Source organism: Paralichthys olivaceus, chromosome 16 (assembly GCF_024713975.1).
Source record: "Paralichthys olivaceus isolate ysfri-2021 chromosome 16, ASM2471397v2, whole genome shotgun sequence".
In the NCBI taxonomy this organism is placed as follows: Eukaryota; Metazoa; Chordata; class Actinopteri; order Pleuronectiformes; family Paralichthyidae; genus Paralichthys; species Paralichthys olivaceus.
The window spans coordinates 18,167,510-18,195,489 of record NC_091108.1 but is presented as its reverse complement, the minus strand read 5'-3'; the positions used below and the strand labels follow the sequence as shown (position 1 = coordinate 18,195,489).

The following is a 27,980-nucleotide window of genomic DNA, read 5'->3' as shown; positions in this document are numbered from 1 at the left end:
TTACTTGAGTTCTTACAACATCTGGTTTCATCGGGACACATTTCATATCAATAGCACCTTTGGAAATATATTTAGTGAGAAAAATGGTGACATGTTCAATACTTATTTCACCCGCTGTATCTTAAATTTTGGTGGTTTATATTGCTTGCTCTTGTTTCATATTTGCTCCTGATTTATTTTCAACTAGAGATTTTGACGTTGCATCTTTTTACTGCTTAGTCCTAAAATTGTCTAAAATGTCCCGAGAGGCCCCAGTCTGTCTAGAGGACCTGTGACTCATCTGATGACCTGCCACAGCATCGGTTGAAATGGCTGTAACAAGACATTCATTTCCAAATGTTGCTATAAAAAAAGACAAGACACTCATTCAGGATGTCAAAGAAAAACTGAATTTATTCTCAGTGGAAAGATGACGGTGCTTCGGAGATGGTGACAAAAGGGTGACCATATATCAGTGGTGCCGCCATGCCGAACAACGTTTCCAGAACGTTCTCTTCTTGGTTCACCTGTGTGGCCAGCCCCCACAGAATCAATCTTAACACACGTAATAATGTCAGTAGGTAAAAAGACAAAAATTAAAACACCACACAGCCAAAGGTAGGTATTCTCCTGTTTGTCCTCCAGCGGACGAGAACTCTCTAGTGTTCTGTGACTCGGCTCCGACTGATGAAAGGTTCAGTCTGGTCATTCCTCGTCCTCGTCTCGTTCTTTATAGCTGTTGTGACCTTTTTGTCTTTCGCTCCACATACTACAGTAAAGGGTTCTTTGTGCTGATCACTCAGGATGCATTCAGCGAAAATGTGGCTTTTGCGCTGATTGATTTTTCATCTTCTCAGTTTTGTATAAAAGTCAAAGAGGAACATTTGCCATTGGCGGTATCAAACACTTTTTTAGGTCCGTATGTGACACAAAAGGTGGATGCAGTGTGAAGATGGTATGAGCAGAGAAAAGGGGTATGTTTATACATAAAGGGTCTTGCTTTCGATGGCATTGCTGGAGACACTAGCTAGATTGTGCATTAGCTATCGGGCCACTGAGGTACAGTAAATTCAGTATCATGTAATTGTAAAACCTACAAGGTCATTTCTTAAAATCCTCTACTCTGCATGCTATAAAACAGGGTCTACAATAAGTTTACATCAGATTGCTAACAATCTCTACATTATCAGTGCGTGCTACTTGGGTGTGTGTTTATTTGTGGACCCCCCTCCACCCACCCCGCTTGCTGATTCACCTAAGCTCACCTCTTAATCTGTTTCTCTGCTTGTTTCTTGAAATCCTGACCTCAAAATGTGTTTTATCGATAGGGAGAAGATAAAGATTGAGTGCTGAGATTCAGGATGATTTCAGTTCGATCCATCTCTTTTTCCCAGTTTCTTCACCTTTTCTTCTCCCTTGACATTTATTTGCCATATCTACATTTCTATACCTCAACCACTCTGATTTTACAACTCTTACAACTAAGTCCTCTTTCATCTTTTCCTCCTCCTCAATACCTTTCAATCTGGTTTTGTGTGTACATGTGTGGGAGTGTTTCTTTTTGCTTGTGTATACATGTGTGTCACAGTGCACTGAGGTCATGGCAGGAGCGAGACTTCTGGCGGAGGATCTTGCTGCCCCGGTGGCGGCTCATCTCTCGGTAACGCCCTCGATCCCTGTCGCGGTCTCGGCCGTACGTGCGCGGTACCAGCCCTGCCAAAAAGCGTTTGGCCCGGCTGGTCAGGCTCTCCCTGCGGACTGCCCCCGGGTCCCCGTCGGTCCAACCGGGGCCCACGCAGTCGCCCCTTGCAGTCCGAATGGCTGCCTCCAGTAGCTCGTTGGTACCGTGGTCCAGGGAGGCTGAGAGCTCCAGGTAGACACAGTCGAACATCATGGCGCTGGATTGTGCCTCTGGTGAGAGAGGAGAGGGTTTTGTAAACATGGCTGTTCAGTGCACGTTATAAATAATTGAGGCTTAGCACACTGGCAGCTGGAAACGTCAATTAGAGGCAGCAGTTTGAAATGTAAGGGCTTTAGATCATGAAAGCATGTAAACCATCCACAGCATGGCAGCGACCCAGCTGCTTTGTGATGTGTATCTCCACACGATAATATCTCTGCATCAAGGGCTCACTCACAGCTGTTCCTAAATGTTAGATTGTCATCTTGTGCACCAAATCAAGACAAATAGTGAGTCTACTGCATCTCTTTGTGGGGATTTGACACCTTCCCTCAGTTTAGTGTCCTGTTGAAATGTTGCCTGATAACAGTGAAAGAGACATTGTCATAAAGGGAGAGACATTTTCCAGGACGGTGATGATGAGAAAGCTGCTAGCTTTCTTTAGAGCTTTGCTATGATAAAGCAAACTGTGCACTGATAATAATACCACTAAAATCACTGAAAAAGTAAACTAATATTTCAAAGGTCACGAAAGGGAGAAAGGATCACACCGTAGCAGCTACAGAGCTTGCATGTCAACAAATCTGTCTCTATGACAACGTAGATAACTATCTGCAGAAGAAGACCATTGGAAGATTGAGATTGAAATATATTTATCAATTAATAGATAATTCAGTTTACAGATTTTTCACTGTGACATTGTTTCCTTCAACCAAAGAATAATATTAGCCCCTGTAGTGTGAAGGTTCTTGGACAATATTCAGGTGACTCAAACTGAATACAAAAATGGGATGGAATTGCAAATTAAAAGGTTCCAAAGCAAAACATTGTTAAAATGAGTATTTATATGGACAACTCACATTAATCAACCTTTCTGTAAAAGTGTGAAAGTGTCAATCTTGATTTCAGATACATTTTCATCTAACTTTTAATATTAAGTTTCCCCCTTTTTTCCATTAAACGACTGGTGAACATTCTACGTATTTCTGTTGCAAATCGATTTCATGAGCAGAAAATGATAAGAGCCAGAGAGACAGGAGAATAAGTGATGTCAGAATGGGGTTAATGTTGCCAATAGCTGAGTGATATAAGCTCAAATCTCTTGGCTACAGCTCAAACAGGAAAACATTTTTTTCTCAATGTGACTCTCCTGGATAAGGACAGGTGACTAAACGTGTTGTCGCTCAGTATCTCAGCTAAAAGCGCCTGATTGTCTCTGATCAAACAAGGCGGTATGATAAGGAAAGCTGACATATACAGATCACCCTGCAACAAACAGGCCTCTCTGTCAGTGCAAAATGCATTTTATTACAAATATATTAAGGTTTTGCTTTATTCCTGCTCTGCTCGAAGCCAATCTGAGAGCTTATGAGCTGTGTGCACAAAGAAGACGTTGATTTTTAATAATAACTCAATTAAACTCAGATAGTATGAACTTGAAATGACTGGGCTTCAGAAAAACATGCCTTTTCTTCTTTCAATGAGTTTAGAGAAATGATTTCAAACACACAATAACATACTGCAAGTGCCAATAAAGAAACTCAAATTATCTACTCTACTAAGAGAATTAACACACAGAACACAAGTAGAACAAATTAAGTAAGATAAGCTCATAAAAAACTTTTGAACAATTGGCTATTGCCCAAAATGTGATTTTAAATTGAACATGTCAGAACAATTGAGGACAAAATTAGTTTTTCCATAAACTGTCACCATTTAACATATTCTTTTATATTTTTTCTTAATAAATTAGAAATGGCAAACAAAGAATTATTGTTTTTTTTTGAGACAGAACATTGAAATATATTACCCAAACTGTCAGATGTATTGTAATGTGGGCTGCATTACACATCAGCTTTCACCTATTGTACTTTCTGTGCTTTGTAAATAAGCAGTTGTTTAATACAAGTAACAAATACAGCAGACAATTAAGTTTACATGTATTTACACCTTTTTATGTCCAGGTAATATGGTAGTTTGAAACCTTTGTTCTGGTCTCACATTCCCATTTTTAAACAATTCATCTATAAAGAAAATAGCTGGGTTGTAAATGTTCCTGTATGACTAGATCATAGTCATACAGGAACATCATACAATCATACAACATGTCTCCTCTTCCTCCCATTATCTGAAAATGAAGCCACAATATCCCTGAATGCTGCCAAATTGGACTAAAGAGGTTATTTTGAGCCAGAGTCTGGCTGTAGTGATTGAGGGGTAAAGCTGTGGCATTGAGGTCCCGCAAATTTTAGCATCAAATAACTAATTGAAAAATGCTGGAAATATTAGCACTCAAATAAACATCAGAGTGAGGAAAACTACTGAAAATGACAGAAACAATCTTGTATTAAACGTTAATTTTGACATTTTTTGGGGCCTTGTCCCATTCACTAACATGGAGGAGGGTTTATGACCTTTGCTGTGCCCAGCCACCAGTAGGCGATTGAGACACTTTGACTTCACTTTGGGCTGTCAACCTGTCATCTTTCCCACCTTTATACACAGTCTGTGGAGGGGATGAACTTGTTGCTTGGTTGACATGGAGACAGATCTGTTGACAGGGGAACCCTTACTGCTGATGAGTGATACAGTTATAAACTACAGAAAAAGAATGAATCTGGATTTGGCTGCATTTTTACAGCACGGTCACACAAGCACTGGTGTTACACAGGTACAGCACACAGCAGCAGATTTGATCTGGGTGTAATAATCCACCCACAGAGCAGCTGTCGACTAACAGCAACGTCACCTAATAGTGGATGAGGTAATAGTGGGAGGACAAATACAAATCCCAAAACAGATCAACACAGCTTATCCTAATACCTACGACAGCTGATTGAATTGAATTGAGTCCTTATAACGAAGAGTGTTTGGGAGATTGAATTGCAGAGGAGAAGGGAGGAGAGAAGAGGAGACAAAGTGAGGGGAGAAGGTGAAGTCATGATGGAGGGAGAAGATGAGTAGAGTAAACAAGGTGAGGAGTAATAAATAGAGGAGAGGAAACAAGGAGAGGAGAAAGGGAGAAGGGAGGAGGAAACAATAAAGAATAGAAAACATGGAAAGGAGAATAATTAATGGAGAGGAGAGGAGACCAGAAGAATAGACAAGGAGAGGACAGGAATTAAGCATAAAGGTGACAGAAGAGGACACAGATGTAGTGGAAAAGGGCATCCCCCTAAGGAGAGGATTAGTTAGGATTGGAGGGGAGAGGAGACGAGGTGAGTTGTGAAACAAACCAGGAAAGGACACGCGACAAGGAAAGGAAAGGAAATGAGGATATAGGTTAGTGAAGAGGACACAAAAAAGGAGATGATACAAGAAGAAGCGACAGGGGGTGGCTGCAAGATGAGCGAGAAAACAGAGAGGACATGATAGGAGGCAAGAGGCCGCCCAAGGGGGGGGGGGACAAAGGAAGGTCCCTTCTGTATGCTGACAAGGGGAAAAAACTGAAAAAGAGGGATGGAGAAAGTTACAGACAGAGAATCAAGTGAGAGCAGCATTAAGCTGAATAGAAATAAATGTGAGTCATGCTGAAAGAAGAGGGGGGGTGCTGAAAGAAGATGACAGGAAAGATGTCATATGAGACCAACAAGGAGGGGAAGGAGGCAGAGAGAGAGAGAGAGACAGAGGGAGGAGAGGGACAGACAGAAAATAATGTCGACTAAGCAAACGGAACCAGAGTTCACATTAATCAAAGCCCTGAGGAGCGGGGCCATGCCACAGACACATATTGAGCAAATGATAAATATGTGAGTGACAGTGTGTGTATCACTGTGTGTGTTAAGGAGGGAGAGAGAGATGTAGCAAAGAGGGGGAAGGTGAGAAATAGCAGAATAAAAGTGTCACAGTGCGTGCCATAAATAGACTTTATGACTTCAGCACTCTTAGCCAGCTCCCCCCTGGTTCCTTTAGGAGGATGTTAGCTCGCTGGGCGGCCCCGTCAGCTTCCTCTGTCAGCCTCACATATCAGAACGAGTACATGTGGTCCGCCCGCAGAGAACGCAGGAAACATCCATGTCAGGCGCCCTCAGGAAAAAGGCCCGGAACATTTCCATATGCCATGACCCCTATGACCCTCCCGTTTTGTTTGTTGTTATGAAGCGAGGAAAGATGCTGAGCAAAGCCATGTCTCATTATTCATCCAACATCCCTGCCTGCTCCTTCCACCCGAGTCGACAGGCAATGTGCACAAATTTTTACACTTGCTGCCTCTGTTTAAATTGCCAAGCAAAGCAAGCCAAACAAGATTTGACCCACACAGTGAACACACACTCACACATTCCCATTTTTCTATTTTTCTTTTCCTATCTGCCTCTGACTGTCTTTGCTCCCACACTCAACCCTCCCAGTCAAGGCCATCTTATAACAAACAATTATTATGACCCTTAAATGAACATAAATCTTAAGTCTGATCTCTATCCTAAATCTTTAACTTCTTATGGGATAAGGCCAAAAAAAAGAGGTTAGAATGATACAGACAACAAAGACCAGATTAGTTCTTAATATGTATTTAAGATTTTTAAATTTTATGACCACTTTTCAAAAATAAACAAAATTTCATCACTAAATACATTAGCATTCTGTTGGAACACACTAAATATATGCCTCTTTGCTGGGGTTTTACATCGGGTTAGGGTCTCACACATACAGCCTATGTCTCTCTACACTCAGAAAACCCAAAGAGCCAATATCCTAAGTAATAAAAAAGAACTAAAAATAAAAACCGAAGCGAGGGACGCAGCAAAATACTTAAACACCAAAAACTGATTCAAGTGCATGTGAAAATTATATTCTTGTGACAGATTCTTGAGAGGAATTGTATCTGAGAGTGACGTTTACCACTGGTCACTGAAAATGTCTGCACAGTTTAAATTGAAAGCCTTTTGAAAGCAGCTGCAGTGGTTCAGGGAAACAATTTAACATTTTCTAAATAGATACAAAAAAGCAGAATTTGTCAAAATGAGCAGGTGGTCAGGAATGTCTACCATAAAAAGAACCGGCAAGAAAAGTTATGGACAATATCAAATATTTCTAAATGAGCTCAACACCACCTCAGTGACATATGAATATAAAAAGTGTGTTGCTGTAACAGTAGCTGTATAGCCTGCCTTTGTGAGATATGTTCTCATTGTGAAGGTCTGAAACTAAGTGTTTCTCTCAAGCTAACAAAACAAGCCCCACTCTCTCTGCACACGCTCACATGATGCATCACACAAACCTCTTCAAACCAAAGCTCCCATTCTCATCCATCTGCCCTTGCCTCTGTCACTCCCCCTCTTCCCGTCCCTCTCATCACAGTCTTCTGAAGCGGCTTCAAGAAGATAAAGAGATGAGGGGAGTACGCCTGCTTGTTTGTACATTTGTCGTGTCTGTGCACACGCATGCAGCTGTGCATGTGTGGTGAGTGCAAACATATATAATTATCGTAGGAGCAGCATCTTGTAAGAGGGAAATAATTCAAACAGAGATGGGATATGGGAAAAAAACAACAAAATGAAACAAAGAAACACAGTCGGAGCCGAGGGATAGAGAGAGAGATGGAACCCCTCCAGAGGGTTAGATGGAAAGGATAAGGTAATGTTTGTAGCTGCACAAAAATATGTGTCTTTAGACTGCTGGTAATGATGTGAGACATTCACAAAGTAAACATATACTGTGAGATGCAGAAATCGCAGGGGTGACCCTGAGAGTTTATACACAATACGAATACAAGTTCAAATCAAGGTCAGACTCTGCTGCCAATCTTCTCACCGACAGCTTGTACTCTGCAGCCGATGCTTCATAAGATTTCACTCATAACGTTATAACCTGTCTGTGCTCTGATCTCTGCTCAGTGGAATTTTAAGCATGGCTAAATGGATTCAGCTCATCGCTGTGTGTTTTATTCTTCGTGATTGTGTTGTGCCAGGACCTTGCTTCAGTGTTGCATGCCAAAATGTAAAAAGTCTACAAAGCTTGTCGTGAAACAATGATCAATGAGTAAAGTGAGCCCTCAGATCGACAGGATTGATCTATTGATGCTGCAGTATACTTCCACCAAAGTAGTCCGACAAACACATATCAAAATGATCCCTGCTATTTTAATCCACATTTGATGGAACTATGATTATTTTTAACAATCAACTGCAAAATAACATCAAATCAAAAACAAATCTCATACACAATAATTGTAGTAGTATCCCTCTCAATCAATGACTATGTTTACATGGAAAACAATAAACTGAACCTTATTCTGAAAAATACATTATTTCAATTATGATGTTTAAAAGAGGGGCAGCATGGTGTGCAGTGTTTGGTACTCCAGCTTCCTCCCACAGTCTGAGACATACAGATATGTGGTTAGGTTGACTGGACACTCTAAAGGTGTGAATGTGAATGGTCGTTTGTCTCTGTATGTCAGCTCTGCTTAACGCTAGCGACCTGGGTGTACCCCACCTCTCACCCAATGTCAGCTGGGATTGGCTCCTGCGCCCCCCACGACCCTCAAAGTCAAGTGGTGTCAATAATGGATTGATGGATGTTTACATGAGTTGCAAATAGAATTTTCCATTCATATTCCTCTTTACATATTAAAAAACATAGTCTGATTATTTCTCATGTAAACATTATTACCATCACTGTTGAATTTTGATGATTCAAAATCCTGTGAAACCCCATAAAGATGTTGTCATGCCATTAAGATATATGCATATATCAACATAATGCGACTAAAATACTAAATGTTTTAATTAAGTGATTTGTTTTATTCATGACCTTATTCATGTTAAGGTAATCAAGGAATGCTGTTAACATGGCAGTGTTTTATTAGAGTATTGGTGTCCCTGTAATTAGAGCAACTCTGAATGTGGAGGTTTGTATCCACATATACACCAGAAAATCTTGCTGATACCCATTTGTCACTGTACGATATTCACTAATTTTATGGTAAAACAATCAGAATGTCTCTTCCTTATATTTGCCTTTTTAGAGAAATCAGCAGCTGAAACACGATGCACACCACTGCTGGGTTGATTTCTTTAACATAATGGTCTAATTACATCCAGCGAGATTCACTTTGGTAAAACAATAAAACATAAGAAAAAGCCAACGGGGTAAATAGATTTTGGAGGCTGTGGATATTTCCATCGCTTTACAACAATAACAGATGATAGAATTTCCTTACCATAAGGAGTTTAGCAACAGAGCATTTATCCCTTGATGTTGTAAACAGCAAGGAAATTGATTTTGCTGATCAAAGTTAGATCCCAAAAGAATCTGTTTAATGGAGGCAATGTCAGCTTGAAGGAATATTTATGTTAAAATACCTGGATAGAGAGAAAGAGATGAGGATAGAGGATGACAGAGAGGGGAGTAAATAGAAGTGGTAGATGAGTAATGTCTGTAAGTGTTTGTCTGTTAAATACACATTTGCATTTTGAGCACATGAGCACTCTCATGCATCATAAGCAACGGAAAAGCATCCATATCAGCCAGATTACAAGAAATTCCCCCTTTTGGGAGCTATTTGAAAGCCATTAAAAGGAAGCATCAGAGTGCATTCCAAATCTTTCATGTTTTTTCCTTTTCTTCTTCTTGCATCAGTTATTCCTAAGCCTCAATTTGCTACTGTTGCATTGCCTGTCAAGCTTTCAGTTCTCAGGCGGCAGGTACGGTGCACACATTATAATCATAACAGCGGCAGCTATTCCACTTGAAATACTTAGTAATTTTGAAACAATGGTTTCTTAATATCAGTAAGAGGCAGACAAGACTTCAATTTTCATTTCTAGCCTCCAACTATTGATGACAATTTTCTTTTTCAGATTTAATTTGATCCAGCCTGTAGATTCATTAATTAAATGTCAAGTCATGATGACAGCATGTAATTTAAAAAAATGGTAGACACTATCATGGAGTTTGCATGTTATCCCTGTGTCTACATGGGTTATCTCTGGGTAATCTGACACAGTCCAAAAACATGCAGACTGTTGTTAGGGTTAACTTGAGACTCAAAATTGACCATAGGTGTGAATGTGTGTGTCATTTGTCTTTGTATGTTGACCCTACAATACCCTAGTGACCTGTCCAGGGTGTACCCCGCCTCTCGCCTAATGTCATCTGGGGTTTGCTCCAGCTCCCCCTGTGACCCTGAAAGGATAAGCGTAATGGATGGATGGATTAGACACTAACGTGTCCCTCAGGGTGAGCCCTGAGCCCCAGCTGTATGCCTGCCAGGTCATAGTCAGGGTGAAACAAACACATATGTCCCAGTGAGGTGGTATTGCTGACAAGCATCATAGCGAATTGCAAAGCAGATGCAGAATAATGCGAGAAATAAAAAGAAAAGCAAGTGTGTCTATATTGTGATAGCAGCGTTGCAGTGATGAAAAAGGTCAACCTCAGGCATTATTACAGCTGGAAACATGCAGCTAAACTGTATCAGTTGAACAGAGGACAGAGGATAAATGTGCTCGGATAAAGTTAATTCTCTTAAAACCTTAAACTGGTGGAGTTTATGTGCCAAACAAGCAGTTTTCACAGGACCAAATTATGATGACCCCATTATGAGGTCCTCTACACAAATTGTTCAGTGAGCAGAAGCTGAAACCTCATTCAGAAGGAGAGATGCCTCGATAAGGCTGAAGACTTGCTCAGAATAGACAAAGTAAAATGATGCATTGCCCACAAACACTGTGCTTTTTCCTACTCTGCAAGAACTGCTTGCCTGCTATGGCAAATGAATACAGTGTTGATTGTACAAAGCTCCTTTAAACACTTGGTGAGAAGTTTCATGATATGAAAATAAAATAAAAGGAACCGTGTAAAGCTGTATTGTTAAGATGTTTAATGTGCCTCACAACCTACAACACAAAATCACTGAGCTGGAAAGCTGCGAGGAGCTCATAGTGACTTACAACAACTGCTGTAAGCATTTCTTATCCAAACCGATTCTTGCAAAGACTCCTACTACAGACTCACTGACCCAAACATGGACACAAATTCAGTGAGTAGCATCATCATCACCACTACCATCTGTCTTCAGACACCTCAACAAAGGTGGGCAGTTCCAGCCTTTGCATTAAACACATTAATGTAGTATTTAAATCCAATATGGCTCTTGATAAAAAAAAATGTTCCCCACAATACACAGGACAAGGGTAAATTTTTACTTCAAGCTGATTAACACAAACTTATATGTATCCTGGTGTTGGAGTTTATCCAATGCTGTTGCCATGCAAATCTACCTGACTCAACTCTAGTGCAAATCTTGTTCTCAGATGAGATAATGCATTTGAGTTTAATTCATGTTAGGCATCAAGAAACAATGAATAATCATGATCCATGACAAGTAACCAATAACCAAAAAGGCAGATCTGAGAACTGGCTAGCAGTAGGATATGACAATTAAAACTAAAATTGAGGATTTCTTTGGGTTTGAACATTGTTGGTCAAATTTTGAATAATGTAACATAGGTCTTTTAGTTTTTAGTTTCATTTAAATAAAGAATTGTTACATATAATAGAGGTATCTTTAATTCCTTCCTTGCATTTATGCTTGTGCCCTGTTTTTAGAAAGGCTAAAAAAGACAATCTTAAAATACTGACCAGCTCTTGATGTTCACACTGCCTTAGCATGCAGAATCGTCCCTTGTGCATTATAACAACTGGATAGACTGAAAAATTATGCCCAGTATCCTAAAGCCAAAATAGTTCCTTGCACAGAGACGCATTAGTGTTTCTACCAATAGCCCCAACTGAGTGACACATAGACATCGGGGTGACATGAAAATATAAATCCCTTTTCTCACCTCTGGTAATGTTTTACAATTATAAAACCTCCATGGATTAAAATGATAAAGCAACAAGAAATAATTGAACAAGTCACCAGCTTTACACACGTTTCATTTACAAAGGTGGTCTACGGAGAAATTGTTTTGGCTGCAGGTGTAAGTGGCCACTGGAATGAACTGACAGAGAGGTAAACCACTGTTGCCATAGCCAGGTCTCTTCATTCATCACATTCATTCACAGGAGCAATCAAATTTGCTGTGTCTAGTTACAGCAGCTTAGCTTGATTGGACAGGAGAGGGGTTTGGTGAACAGTCAATTACATGTAAGTGTGACAGCTTTTCATTAGAGAACAGCATCCCTCCCTCCACGTACCCTCTGAGCTGATTTCACGGGAGCGGACCAGGTCGCTCTTGTTGCCCACCAGGATGATTGGTGTGTGTGGCTGGGACTCCCTGAGGAGGAGGCGGAGCTGGGAGGTGCGGTGGAAACTCCGCCTGTCAGTCACTGAGAAGACCAGGATACACACATCACACTGTAGAGTGGACAGGTCCTGGGGATACAAAAGCACACAGGCATTAATAAATCAACACAGATTAGCACTGCTCACACACAGGAGAGATCCAGTGGTGGCTGAATAGGTGTGGAATGTCATGTAGCTGTGTCACGGTACACAAGATCCCCTTCATGCCATCAACAAATTGACAATTTGTCCATTTTAAACTCATCTTCCTTCTTCAAGTTCTTTTCCTGTTGTGCTGGAAGTTTGCCACTGAAAGGACATTAATGCCAATGCCAGGAGGACGGCACTTTAGTTTTTATCATTGTCCCATGGGAGCACACAGGGGAGGCTTTGCTCAAGCTGACTGTGTGCACATCACGCTTCACTTTGAATATCCTGACCCTTTTAACAGTGACCACCAACGTCCCATTGGGGCTCCTGTCACAGAGGCTCAATTTGCCAGAGTGGCTGCAGCAGAAAGAACAGCTTGGAACTGCCTGGGACCATCATTGTCCTCTCTCGCTTTTGTCTCTCTGATTCTGTCAGCCACATTTACATTTGACTGAAGGTGGGTCATGGGTGTAAAATTGCTCGTTGCGAAGTTCTCCCGGGTAAACCTGAGCATTAATGATTGTTCAATCCCTGTACACCGAGCAGCGATCAAGACAAAACTTCAATCACACAGAAAGAGATTATATTACAGGAGAGTTCCCTACCAGTCGCCAAATCATATCTTGTCCTCTTTTATCAGTCAAAGGTCTGTTAATTTGTCAGTGACATTTGAAGCAGGGCTTCATAGTGTTGCAGTGGTTTACACTGTCGCCTCGCAGCAAAAACATCTGGTCTCAAATCCTTGTTTGGCCAGAGGTCTTTGTGGATGTTCTTCCAATGTCTTTGTGTATTCTGGCTTCCTCCCACAGTCCAAAGATGTGCAGGTTGGGATTAGGTGAGAGTGGCTGGCTGCTTTTCTGTATGTTGGCCCTGTCATATGCTAGTGACAGGGTGTAGCCTGCCTCTCAACTGGGATTGGCTCCAGCTCCCCACTGCAACCTTTACAGGAAATGGTTGGAGAGACTCCATATGGTTCAGGGTTTACTAAACTGAATTCTGTTTGGGTGTGAATGACAGACTGAAATGGTTTTGATATTAGTCTGAAGTATGGAGTCATGTTGATTACCTGCACATTCATATACAAAGCATCGTAGATTTTTATATGACACACTTTCTTTGTTTGTAACATGGCCAAAAAACATCAACCTTAACCTGGGCTTCCTGGTATAAAGATGCACTGATGAATACTTTCGTGTAAACCTTATGGGTCAAATGAGACATGTAGCCTATATTTTGAGGGAGAGGGTTTGTTCTTAGTGACAAACTCAGAGATAATCATCAATAATACCACCTGTCCAGCACTGAACAGCAGACAGATGACTAGCTGGAGAACCTTCATAAACTAAAATGCCAAATGTAGGACCAGTACTTTTAAGATGGACTAGTATCATATTAACAAGAGATCAAAAAGTGGCAGGTTACAGCAAAAGAAACTGATAGGCCCACTGTATACGAACTGCCCAGCACCAGACAACAGGTAGACGTGGTAACAACTTCCATAGAACTTAGTGCAGCAATTGATTTATTAAAAAAGAAAAAGAGAGTACATATTGGAGTTCTTTTTGCTAAAATAAAAAAAATGCTCACTCTGTTGATAATACATCAATATTCTTCCTGCAGCTTATTCAGCTGCCAAAAACTTTACAAAACCCTCACTGCTTTAAAACTCAAAAAGAGAGATACAGAAATATTTTTCACTCATCTCACATCTGTATCTGCTTGATCCACAGCTTCAGTAATTCCCCAGAACCAGCGTATTTTCTATTCATTTTCTTTAATCCAGCAGGAGAATTCTAATGTTTTTAAAAGCCTTGAAATGTTATCTGTATATTTGACTTTTTTTCAATTCTTAGGGTTTAACAATCCTGCTCCAGACAAACATCAGACTATGAGATTGAAAACATTAGAACAAAAGACTTGAGGAAAGTTTGACAAATATAATCAATACAAACTATTTTTTTTCCAAAGAAATAAATCTGTAGTGTAAAGCTAGTAAAGCTTCAATAGAGCCATATTATTACCACTGTCTGTACACAAAGTATTTCTGTTTTATTTCATTTGTGGGCTGGTTTAAGCATTAATATATAATTTTCAGTTCTGCTATGTATAAACATTGCTTATTTCTGACCTGTAGAACAGCAAAAACAATCGATGTGTATTTCAAGTAAAAATAGGACTCTGAAGCCAGAAATAGTGACTGAATCAATACAAAAACATTTTATTCCCACCAGAAAACCCAACCCATGCTTTGGACTGCATATTGTCAGAGTGCACGTGTGGATGCCCTTGTCCTACATCCGCAGCCCTGAAGGTAAACTCCTGCCCTCCAGAGAGTTTCAGCCGCCTGAAAAATTCACACTAATTCAAGCGGCCAAGTACTATCGGATCAGAGCCCCGGAGCAGGAAATTCATGGGAAGTGCCTTGGCACTCTCTGTTTGATAGATCACAGGAAAAGACAAGGGAGAGGAGAAAAGAGGAGGGGAGCAAGCCAATGGCATGGAAGGCGTCTCCGCCACCTGTCACAGTCTGACTGTGAAGGAAGAATGGAAACAACAAGGCACAGGGAGCTACAGTGTGGGATCGAGAAGCTAATCTTTGTGAGCACAGAAGTAGCAACACCGAGTGGACATCGATTTGGTGGTTGATGGAATGGTCCAGGAAGAAAACTGTGACCAAGTAAATCGAACCAAGGCAGAACAACTCTGGACACTGCCAACTCTCTCCCTCTTGATTAAGCAGCTCCTCTCTGTCTCACAGAAAACAGGCCATCTGTCAATACCTACACACACACACACACACACACACACACACACACACACACACACACACACACACACACACACACACACACAAGCCTGGCTCACACAGAAGTACTCACATCACAGAGCATTCATGAAAATATTAATTAAATTATCTCAATGACAAATAATGAACCTGGCTAAACAGGCCATTTCTCTGTAATATCAGTGATCAGTAATCTTCCCTTGATCAACATCTGTACACTTATTGCAAAGCTACATGGCCAAAAGTATGTGGACATACATACTGTGAATATGTCTAGCGTATTTGGTGTGTTTTCCATGCTTTTTGGTCAGGCCCCTTAAAGATTCAATTTAATCTAACATTAAATAGCCATTAAATCACCAGTAATTCCCATCAGTAATAATAAAATCAGATTGCTATACAAAGCCACACTTGCATTGCTGTGCCTATTTTAAAAACATGTAATGAATAATAGATATTTTTTTGTCGGAGGATTGTTGCTTTGGGCTATATTCTGGCATGTCTGGCAAAAAGCTCAAGTTGTTGCCCGTAATCTATAACTGTTTACGAGTATTGAGTTATTAAAAAATATCCTTTGATCATTAAAGACACTATGCAGGATTTTAAAACTTCTGTACTGCAATTTCTGTTTCAAGGCTGAAATGGCAGTTTATTGGCATGACAGAAAACCTTTAGAAGCTCTGCTTCAGCTTCTAATTCTATATGGACTCAGTATAAGGGAATCATTCAGTCCCTCATCTACCATGATAAATGTCATCTTCAAAAATAGAAAGCTCACAATACAATCGTGCTTGATCAGATAGAGAGCGTCACATGCCAGGCATTTTCCTTTTACCAGGCGCAAATGTAGATAAGAAAAAAACACATCCAATCAAATAGGATGGAAAGCATGGTATGGATACATGACTTGACATGACTTTTCTTTTGAAAAGGAGATTTATGTTATTTGCAGACCTTACATCCAGGGGCTGCAGCTCAAAGATCATGGAGCTATGGTTTAAAAACTGCCTTTAATATCCTGCTGAACTTGAATGAACTTAAGATTTCGTAAGCTTTTCAATATGCAGGGGAAAAACACAGCATGCACACACACACATACATTAACATTCACTCAAAAATACACCCGAACACCAACAATCTACACCAGCAACCATTAACTATGAGGACAGTGAATCACTTATCAGATATCATTTGCATAACTGGCTGTGGCTGCACGAGCGCTCAAACTGTTATTACCCCCAGTTGGGAAAAAAGGCAGAAAACAAAGCATACAGCCCTTTTTTTGAGAGTTTGCATGAGCATGCGCGTGTGTGTGTTTGTGTCGGTGTTAGTTTATTTCTCCTTATGCAAAATCCTCCCCCCCTGCCTGGAACACAGATCCTAAACTATTGCAATCTATTGGCTCCCAATTCATTTGCTTTGCAGAGCAAAATACATGAGCAAAGCAGCTTACAGCCTTTACAAGGAAACAAAAGGTCACACACCTGCCTGTACAAACATCCACAGAGTGCGCAAACTGATGAATACATGCTACACTCATGCTACCATTTGGCTTTATCAAAAGCAAACACATGCAATCTGCCTCTTTGGTTTGTGTTCTGACTGCCTGAGAAAGCAAATGAAGAGGGAATGGCAGGAAAAAAGGATGAAAGCGAAGGAAGGATCAGAAGAAAAGACAGTAGAAGCACTTGCGCTATAGCTCAGTCAAAATCTGATAATTGGATGACAAAGCTTAGTGAGGACAGAGTGCTGAGTTAGGGGGTTTGCTCTGCCTTAACTTTATACTGCACAGAGACAATGATTCCCTTAGGAAATATACTACCGAGTCCATCTGGCCTGCATGCACACACACAGAGCACACACACACACATGCATGAGCACTGCGTGAGCAACGGCCACCAATGACCGCATCATTCCCGAAATCAGCTGAGATCACACACACACCCACATACACACAGGAGGGTATTGTGTCCCTGCATGACCCAGATTCAAGCTTTATTATGAGAGCATGTAGAGCCTCCACCCTGCTGAAGTGTCCATTAGCAAATCCCTGAATCCTTACCGGTTTCAGGAACGCTGTTGTGCAGTTGACCTCTGACCTGCCCTGTGCAGCGAGGATAAAAAAGGATTTCCCTCGGGGACACAATAAAATGTTGTATTATTGGTTGAACGTGACCTGACGTGACCTTAGAATATAAAGGTTCTACCTGTCTTTTGTCCAAAATTTGTTATTCACATGGCAATATTGTCTTAACAAATTTTGGGAGGAAAGTGTGTCAATATTTTATTTTGTCATACATTATCGGCCATATAATTAGATACAAAAAAGTAATAATAATAATCCATTCCAGCTGCCAATCAGTGCTTGGCATGTGAACTCAAGGCCCAATCAGCTTTTGCCTCCCACCCTTTGACCTGCTGCTTTATGGCTGAGGTTATGAATAAATTAAGTGAATAAATACGATATGAATAAATCATGAAATGTTGCACAAAAAGTGAATAACACTTTTAAGCTTAGAGATACTTTTACCATTAACTATCATGCTATAGACAACTATCTTATATACTGGCATTCATTTTTGTTTAGTGCTTTGACACCGTTGAATTCAACTCTCAGTTACAAATGACAACTTGGTTCAGCATCATTAATCAACCTGATCTAAATATTACTTGTACCATTAGCTACTGATTCTAGATAGCTAGCTCACTAAGGTCAATTACACAGACATGCTAACATTCATTTGCATAAATAAAGACACTACCGTACAGTCTATATAATGTTCCAATTATATTCCCAAAAGTGAAGCCAATATTGCCATCTAGGGGCTGTCTGCATTGTAGGTCATAAATCCCACCTCCTCCATCTTAGTGGATGGGACATGAACATGAGGTGTTGAAATACATCTGAACTTGTTACACTAACACTGAAATAACACACGTGGCAGTTGAGCTCAAAATCATTTTCTAAACTTTAATCAACGTGAACTTCATGACAAAAATGATAGTAATACAGTATTATCAGTTCCTATTAATAATTTTAGTAGGTATGTCATTATATAACAAAAAGTACTAAATCAGTTAGTTAGCCGTAGCTAGCTGACATTAACAACAAGGACATGATTATGCATTTGCACCTTTTGAGTTTTTAAAACAACTGAAGGCTGCCACAGGTTCTTTTTCATGTTTGGAAGGAGAGGGTGAGGTGAGGGGTGTTCAGCTGCAACATGCAATTTCAACACTCAATATCCCTAAATTCTCACTGTACCTTTGACATTGTGTCATAATAAACAATGTCATAAAAATTTAAAAATGTATGTGAACCCAACCTCAAGTCAAAGCACCAACTCTTAAAGTCAGCAAAAATGTTGGCACACAAGTTGGTGAAGTCATCACTTATATTCAACTCTAGCTTCTAATGCAAACTTGCCAAATCGCAGATCCTTTTTGTTAGAATGCACATCTTGAAAAGCAATGTCAATATTTTATTTAAATGCTCTTAACAATAAATCATACTAAACATGTGAGCTAGAGAAAGCAATAGCACAAAAACATTTAAAAATGATTTAATAGAAAAACTTTATGAGCTAGAAAGACACTCAGTAGAGCGTAGAGGCCCAACGGTCCCATAAAGTTCAATCAAGCTGCACCAAATTACACATTCGTAAATATCAGTCCACTAAATATGTCTATTTTTTTAATCAAGATCCATTAGTTATTTGAAGGGAAAGCAGTGAAAATGTAGAAAAACATCCTATCTCACAATGTTAAAGAAAGTAAAAAAATTCATGGATCCAACCCATGATCCGGATCTGCACCAAATGTGATGTGTTCTTGCCTGCCCTTGCTGTAATCTTGCTTACAATTAAAGAACAAACAAACCATCCAAGATAAATGGACAGGGGTGAAAACATCCCAGGCAAACCATATTGCTAAAACGTTTTGACCAAAATATATTATATCCTTTCCTTTTTTAAGAACACCCTATATGACTAAAATAGTATTCTGGTAGTTCCCTGGTAGGTTTCCCCCAAATGCACATTTTTCTACACAAGAAAGAAAAATGAGAAATGACTCCCTGTAGACAATTAAACGAAGATTAGGTCAAGACATGAGAAACTATAAATGGAGCAGAACGTCTCTTGTAAGGCAGCAGAACATGGAGGAGGAAAGAGAAAAAGTCCAGGGAGGAAACTCCCACGACACAACGCCAAAATCAGTCTCTGTTCCGAGAACTGGATAGTGGAACGATGTTTTTCTTTCCTCCTAATCGAGTGAAAGAATGTGGTCAAGCAGTAATTGTCTCCTTCGAAATTACATCCTGGACCTTCTCCCTAATTCGCTTTAGTAAAACAAATGATCCATTCCTCTGCGGCAGCTTTTCTCGCTGTGCACTGATAGTAACACATATACATCACTGGCCTACATTTCTCCAGGCCTCAGGCTGCACCTCTCAGTTGTTTTTAATAAATATTTAAATTTCAGGACATCAAATAATAATGGAAACTCTCAGACTGACTCAGGAAAGGTATAAATGCAGACATGTGCCAACGTACAGTCAGTAAGACAGACACACAGTCACACACGTTAGAGAGAAGGGTCTGAAGGTCCCTCGAGTCGTCAGTGACCTCAATCTCCGACTTGGTCCCCTACATGCAGAACCCAATTTAGTAAATGTTAGAGAGATATATTAAATCACACAACCAATGTCAGGCTAAAAGCAAAGAAGGGCACAGTCCTGCTAGGTCAAGTTTGCCGGTCTTTCTATTTTAAGCACACGGATGACTTATTTAAACCATCCAACCCCAATGACGTCAACAACGCTCACAACGTCCCAGCATCTGGCATAGCAGACACTCAGCCCTCTGTGCATGTGCACCCTGCTATGTTTTACACATTTGACTATGTCAGTGCCACATGAAGACACATACACTGTCAGCATAGTTTATACGTATTTCGGCATTGGCAATATAAGTGCAACCTGGGGTTTGTTGTGCATCACTCTTTGCACTGCAGTTGGGAAAATGGGAGCTTCATTTCGACTTCCATGTGTCAATCAGCAAGCCCCCAAAAAATCACTTGAACAAACAATCGCTGAGTGTCAATGTAACAGTTTTTCACCTTTTTTTTGGCAGTTTATGTCACAAGGGAATGATGGGGCCGGTCAGAGAAGCCGCAGACGAAGCCCCACAGCCATCAGCGTTGGATGCTGACTGTTGTAGCATGATCTTATGCGTGAGTGAGTGATTAAGTCAGCCCTGGTTGTGCATACATGAGTGTGTATGTGTGTGTGTGTGTGTGTGTGTTGCTATGGTAACTTGGGTGTAGGTTTGGCTGCCCCACGGAGAGCTAGCAGTTCACTACAAGGCCAGAAGCTCTGACTCCAGGGACTGGGGGTGCTGGCGGTTAATGCTGTGCCAGTTGCGGACCATGAGATGTGTGATAGGCAGCTGGACAACATCTGTCTGACTGTGTGAGTGACTGACTGTGTGCTCAGAATGTTTGTGTGTGTGTACATGTTTTCTATCTGTGGGTACTAGCATAAAAAAAGCACAAAAAACATGAGCACGAATTAGCAGATGATTTTGGGATGCTGTCCAGTTCTCTCTGCCTTCCCCCACTGCTGACGGCCCTGGAGTTATTCCAAGCCTCCCGCTGTCCGGCGTCTGTTGCTTCAGTCTTAATGGCCCGCCTTGTATTAACACTCACAGAATAACAAATGTAATTAACTCTCGGTGAGATTTGACCATGGCAGGAAAAGGGCCACTGGAGAGAGGCTAGCAAGCGCCACAAAAAAAAACTGAAGATGATGACAGCTGCAGGCAGAAAAGGCACCAAAATTGGGGGGGAGAAACAGAGGATAACGCTATAACAACGTGGTGACAGGAAAAGTGAGGACACAAGCTAGCTTCCAATGGACTTCCCCAGAGCAAAATGTAGCAGTGTGTAAATAATTTAACCTTAAGGGGGGAGCCCCTGAGGCCCGAGTGGACATCTGGTAAAGGATGCATCAGGGATGATCCACCCTAAACAGTAATTAGAGTGCTCTAGCCTTTCATCATCATTATTAACAGGCATTCATTATTGTTTTTTCATTTCAAATAATGTCATCAGTGTCACAAGGAGCTTTTTGACTGTAGCTCTCTGCCACTTACCTGTTCAAAAACCCAGTTGTATTGACTCATTCACACTGTTCAGCTCAAACGGTTGATGATGCATCACTGAAACTGTTTTAGCCCTCTACAAAATGTTCTTTGTATATTTGAATTGAAGGTTAACAAGTGTGATTTCCACTTTTCAGAATGAGAGCCTCAGAAAAGCTCAATAGCAGTCTGCAGGATTCCCTGTACAGTGCAGCACACACACACACACTCACGTGTAAGCAAAAGTATGAACACACTCTCTCTACCTTCAGTGCACACACATCATTTGCCCATCACAGAAATCAAACAAATGCCTATTTTTACCTCAAGCACAGGCCCACAATGTCAAGATCTGAAGAAGTCAAAGAAGGCTTATGAGGGACAGATGTCTCAGGAGCAGAAAAGATTGAGGACAAGTCTAAACTCTACGAGACAAACAAGCCACAATGAACAAAGCGAGAAGCAGTCAATCAGTAACTCACCTGTTTCCAGTTGTCGAAAATGATGACTTTGCTGTCTTCGTCGTCGACCGTCACCCTGCACTCGTAGCCCTCACCTGCAAACAAACCCAGGTGACACACATCAGCAAAAATAGCATAAAAACCAACACAACACACTGTGGGGCACATATACCAGTGGTGCAATATTTCAGTCTATTTATCACGCCCCTCCTCCCTGCCTACTTCAGATCTCCTAACCCATTTGTTCTTATTGAAAATGTTAATCTTTAAATATTGAGTACAGATAACAGTTCCAACATTGCTCAGTAAAAATACTATGTAAATTCTTAAAACACATTTATCATTCAGAACACAAGAAGGATTACATACTGAATTTGTTGGGGTGGATTAATATACATCTGGTGCTATACTGAGTTTTAATGGCTGCAGGATAGTTCATGTGGTGATGTATAATCTACAGTGTCCCTGCTTATGGTTAATGAAACAATATGTCACCCAGTCAAAGCTCACAGGCTCACTGACGGGTTTTTAATAGTTTCTGGGCAACAATGGAGTTCAGAGGTACACGATCTTATTATATTAGACTGTTGGTAATATTTTATGTGAAAATAATAATGATAATGTACAGAAGAAAAAGATAAATTTGTCCATACGTGGCTTGAAAAAGACCCACTATGTTGACTGTCTGTTTGTCAGGTCTATTTAAAAGGTACCAGCACGCCAAATCTCCTGTTGTTAATCCTTGACTGTCTGTTACTGGTAATTACTTGGCAAAGACATGTTATTGATTAGCGAGGAGTCAATCCAGTCAGGAGGTTGATCTGAGGCTGGAGCTTCTCTTCAAATGTATCAAATAGGGTCAGTTAAACAGATTGATGGGCTGTTTTTTTTTCATGCGTTGTGATTTCGATGTGTAGCTCATAGAATATTTTAGCACTCTTCTAAAATTCCAATGCATAATATGATTCCCTGTAGGGGAACATGTAAAAGCTACTTGGATGAAAGTGCTTTTCCTGCCCATTTATGATGCATGAATCCAAGCGTAGTTCATCTGTGCTAATGAATACTGTATGGTGTGAGCTACGGGTGAGTCAGGACCTCGTGACACTAACAAATTGATGGGCTGAGGACCAGAGCTGATTATCGTCGGTGTTGTAGTAAACAGTGCAACAGGCCTACAGACTGACAGGCCGGAGGGGAGGGAAAGTGGATCAAGGCTGCAACAGCTATTTACACAATGAAGAATATGTTCATTGGCTTTCTTGCTGACAATTAACATTTATGTCTAGGAAGTAAGCTATCAGCTAGTTGGCTAATTCTAGCATACCTAGAAATAATTATGCGTTCCAATAAACCTTGCAGCTCTTTCCAACCCCCGAGTTGGACGTGACAAGTGGAACACTCTCTCAAGTTGGAATTTCCACTCGGAAGGTCAGCGGAACCTCACCACCCCCGACTTCAGTAGCACTTCTGTAATTAAATGTGTTGTACACATAGGTCTGTGCAATTACTGTCTGTGCACATGTTGCTACTGTGTTACTATGCGTGAAATACTGCGGATGCTTTACTATGAACTGTTTTTGCTCACAATGGCTAGCTAAGTTAAATATCATTCCGAGGGTCGAGCTCCAAGGTTTAACGGAACGTGGCATAAGTAGCATGGCTTGGTTCAAAAATGTAAGCTAGCTACTTAACATATATCAATATTATTATCAAAACAAATAATTGTGTTTCCTGAAGTGTAAAATTGTTCCTTTAAAATACAGTGAAAGGGAAAATCTGAGCAATCTAAAGCTGTACTTGGTTGGAGGCTGAATGAGTGCAGATAAATGCAGCATTGATCACAACAAAGACGTCTGAACAAAGCTTATCTAAACCTTGCGATTTGAGATTAAAAGGTTCTCAGATGCACATGCACACAAAGACACACACCACACATCCCTGTGTAGGCTATTACCACATGCTTGTGTCTCAGAGTCTATAGAGAGGGATCTGTCGGACTGCCCGGCCAGAGATAAGGCCAGTGACGACTTGCCCACGCCATTCTGTCCCAACAGTACTATTCTCAAAGCTCCACTGTGGCTGTGGTAAGTTGACTGGGCGGCTGCCGATTGGCTGAAGGACTCATCCCGAGCCACCGCTGTGTCACTGATGGGCAACGTGCCAGGCTCCAAGCCCGGGATCCAATCGCAGTCTTCGGACACGGCCTCTTCCCTCCGCAGCTGATGTTTGACAGGCAGGGGTGTGCTTCCTCGACGCAGGGGGGGCGCCGTGGTGAGAAACATACTGTACTAGAATCAAACAGACACAATAAAAAGACCTATGTGTCAATATAGTTATGAGCCACTGGGCAACACACATACGGTATTGTTACCTGGAGTACTTTGGAATAAACAGGATTCTACCTGTAACATTGTCTATTTTTGTACGGTATCAGTGGAGGATGGGGTGGAAGTGATGTGTGTGTGTGTGTGTGTCCGTCTGTCTGTGTGTGGGGGGTGTTCCGGTGTGTGTGTGTGTGTGTGTCTCTGTGTGTGAAAAGGAGGGAGGTGATAATAATGAAGGTGAGGTGGAGGAGTGGCAGTGTGAGAAGAAGATGCTGATGAAGATGCAGTGTGCCAAAGGGAAGCCTACAAGAGGAAGAGTGGAGATGATGTTGAGAGGTGGAGAGGTGAGGGAGACACGGCGGGAGGAGCGCTGCTGAAAGGATGGCAGAGGATAAAATAATCCTAATACACAGCAGGGTTAGGGTTAGAAAAGAGAGCAAGAGATGTGTTGATAGGGAAAGAGGGGGGGCAGAGGAAGAGGCTGCAGCAGTGTGTACTAAGAGCAGAAGCGCGGTTAGGTGGCTGTAAACTGTACAGTGTGTACACCATGAGTGCAGCATGAATACACTCAAAAATAGGTCAGAAACATAAAGTCCTGATCTCCATCCCTGGTTGTTTAAAACTGAGGAAGCTGTTAGTGGTGTTAGTGGTTGTGGCTGTGAAAGGTGCTTGTGACTAACTGTGCATGTGCATTACTGTGTGTTTGCAGCCGCAGCAGGTCAACCATTGACGACCCTCATCAATATTAATACAGCAATTAATCTAGCTCCAGTGACACCCCTGGGCGACTGTGGCACAGCAGCTGCCAGCAAAAGCTAAGTACAGTATCGGGCGCTTAATTAAAGGGGATTGACACAATAACAGGAATGTATTAGAATAATATGAAATCCAAATCAGCATGACAGTGTTAAGTCTCAAAAATTACAATGAGCTGAATCAGGACATCTCTAAAACAATGTCAACTACACCTGATGGGTTCACAAGGTTAGGAGCAGCTGCTGGAAAGGTTGTCCAGGTGTACCCAAGAAACTGGGGACTTTGTCTCGTGCAGCTAAGATCTTTGAGAGTTTGCTGTGTTATTCCTTTTGATATTGAATAATGAGATGATCAATTCTGTATTGTTCCAGTGAATACTTAAATACATGCAGCTTAGTACAGTATAGTAAAGTAGTGTATTTAGTATGATATAGTACATTATATTAAGGTACAGTACAATGTAGTGTGGTATTGTGTTGTGATGTCTTGTGCAATACATTGTGGTACAGTAAGTGTTTAATAATTGTTCATATATTGTTGTATATTTGAGTATGATAAAATGTAGTATAGTAGTACAGCATGTTATAGTAGAGTAGAAATGTATTGTACAATATATAATATTGGACAGTATATTGTCGTGTAATAAATAGTATTTAAAACAGTATAGTTTTGTAAAGCAGTATAGTATAGTATAGTATAGTAGTAGTGTTGCAGCATATGTTTAAGGTGTGGCTTCTTGTGACACAGTTGGCTTGCTGTTTGATCTTTCTCTCTCTCTCTTTCTGTCTCTCTCACACACACAAACACAAACACGCGCTCCCACACACAAGAGGTAGCTCAATTAAGTTAATTGAACGAGCTAATCAATTAAGCATGGCCTTTATTGTCAGTGGCACTCAGGGGAGCCATATGTGCAGAAACAGGAGACTGTGAGCCAGTGTGTCAGGGGTTAATCTCTTTCTCTCGCCAGGCTGTCGAGAAAACTGGAGCAAACAACAGAGCACAATACAAAATTAATACTACAGGCAGTGTTTTTATTCTGCAGCCAAATTACACTCACTGCTGCTGTGCACCGGCTGCAGCCCCATAGTATCTAGTAAACTTGTGTTCCAGACCATGTTCACTGTTCTTTATATTTCAATTTAGATTATTGTTATGTAGGTATATGAAATCGTTTATGATGAATAGCATGTCCACACCAGCGAGATAGCCTGGAACTGTGGATTTAATACCTTTAATAACTGTAACCCAGACTGAGGACTTAACTGCAAACACATCACAGCTATAAATCCTTAGCTGGAGTCTAATGTGAGCAAATTAAGTTTGCTATAAAGTCTTTACAGAATACTACAGACACAGTGAGAGTCCCTGAATGCCTGATAATGTTCAGAAACCGTCTCCTGAGAGGAAAGATGAAAAATCATCCAAATTATGAGCTGAAAGATAAGTGTGACTGACAGGAACCAATGTGAGCTGCATAAAAACAGAGCTGCACATCAGACAGAGAGAGAGAGAGAGAGAAAGAGTGTGTGTGTGTGTGTGTGTGTGTGTGTGTGTGTGTGTGTGTGTGTGTGTGCGCGTATGTTTGTGTGTAGTCCAGGCTATTGTGAGGAGCGCACGAGGTGTGGTGCGTGGCCTTACCTGGTCAGCCATGGTTATCAATATATCTTCTCTTTATGGAACAAGTGCTGTAGTTGCAACCTCCTGCGCCGCCCGCCTCAAGTCATCTGTGCAGGCTGCAGACTCGGCATCGTATTCACCACGGCGGCAAGAGACGGCGCACGAAAGAGAAGCACCACATTTCATCTGACATGATCATGTTATTCTTCCTCTCACTCCTGCGCGTAAAACCTCCTCCTCCTCCTCCTGCTGCTGCTGCTGCTGCTCGGGACTGGGAGCCAGTGGCACGGGGACGCGCGGCGCTTGGCCAATTCACAAAGGTGTTAGTTGGCAGGGCGGAGTGAGGATGAGGAGGATTACACCTGCGTCCCCGTTTGGAAGAAGAGGCGACGTGCTACAGGAGGAAGAGGGAGCGAGAGAGCCATCCGCACAGCGCATCACCTCCTGTCCTTTGGTTGCCCCAGCGTTGACTGCGCTCCCCTCCATACCTCCACTTCATACCTGAGTCTCTCTCTCTCTCTCTCTTTCTCTCAGCAGAGGGACGATGGGGGAGAAATAGTGCCCCTCACCCCCTCCCTCCTCCAGCGAATCCCAAATGGCTCAGACGCACGGGTTCCTTCAAAGATGTGCCTTTGTCTAACACCGTCTGGGTTTTTCCCTTGTGTGTTTCTATCAGGTTTTACGGTACACAATCATTTGTGCTGTTATTGTCGCTGTGATGTGGAGCGGCCGCCAGGGGGAGGCAGAGAGAAGCCTCATGGAGAAGGTGTCACATGCTCAGAGGCTTTTTTTGTCCTGGTACAACCTCAAGTAAGAAGTGAAGGAATCTGCTGCATTCAGGCTTGATATGCGAAGGAATGTTCACCTCATTTAAGCAATCATTTAAACATTTTGATCTTCCTCTTTTGTTATCTTCAGATCAGGGACTTTATAAGAAAAGGCTCCTTTTCCTAATAAACACCCCCAATCAATGTGGATGAACTTCTGCCTTAGGAACCTTGTAGAGGATCTCTTGCTCAGATATACTCTTTAATAAAGAGGATATGGATAACTTAAGAACCCTTTGGAAACAAGACCTCATTACACCTTTTCCTGAGGATAGGTGGGAGGCAATACTAAAACAGTTCATAAAGCATCCTACGCGGCAGACACAGTTTCATCAAATTCAATGGAATTTACCTATGCACATGCTCACCAGTCAGTCAGCTGTCAATGGTCACCATCAAGAGGACTTTGACACTGGTGTAAAGTAAAACCTGGATGCTCATAGCTCTTTGCCTTGAACAGCTGCTCCCTGTGGGATTTAAGTACTGTTAAATGACAGTGAATGTCCTGACATCCTTTTAAGGCCATAGCGGTAAATGTCTTTCTTGCTGTCACACTCAAATCAATACCTCTCCACAATGCTGATCCGAATAATAAAGTCTCTTCCGCCGTAATACCCTTCTCCTGAAGCCCTCAGATATTAATCTTCTCTCGTTCTCACACCGCACCCTCTCTGCTCACTGCCGCTCTTTGCTGAGTATTTTCAAAAGTACAACAGGCCTCCAGACACTTCGGCAGGGCTTCACTAAACACACTGAATGGAAATGGGAAGGATCCTCTCAATGGGCCTGCTGAGCGTGACTTAA

At 41.4% G+C, this 27,980-nt stretch overlaps 1 protein-coding gene across 1 annotated transcript; it reads right to left on the bottom strand.

Moving 5' to 3' along the window:
- Positions 1–366: 366 nt before the first annotated feature.
- Positions 367–27,886, bottom strand: rem2 (RAS (RAD and GEM)-like GTP binding 2). The gene is made up of 6 exons (XM_020101017.2): positions 27,744–27,886; positions 26,371–27,643; positions 23,604–23,937; positions 21,668–21,741; positions 12,023–12,200; positions 367–1,890 (listed from the first exon to the last, which is right to left on the bottom strand). Exons 2-6 carry the CDS (start codon positions 26,380–26,382, stop codon positions 1,562–1,564), a joined length of 927 nt encoding a protein of 308 aa, XP_019956576.1. The 5' UTR covers positions 26,383–27,643; positions 27,744–27,886; the 3' UTR covers positions 367–1,561.
- Positions 27,887–27,980: the final 94 nt, after the last annotated feature.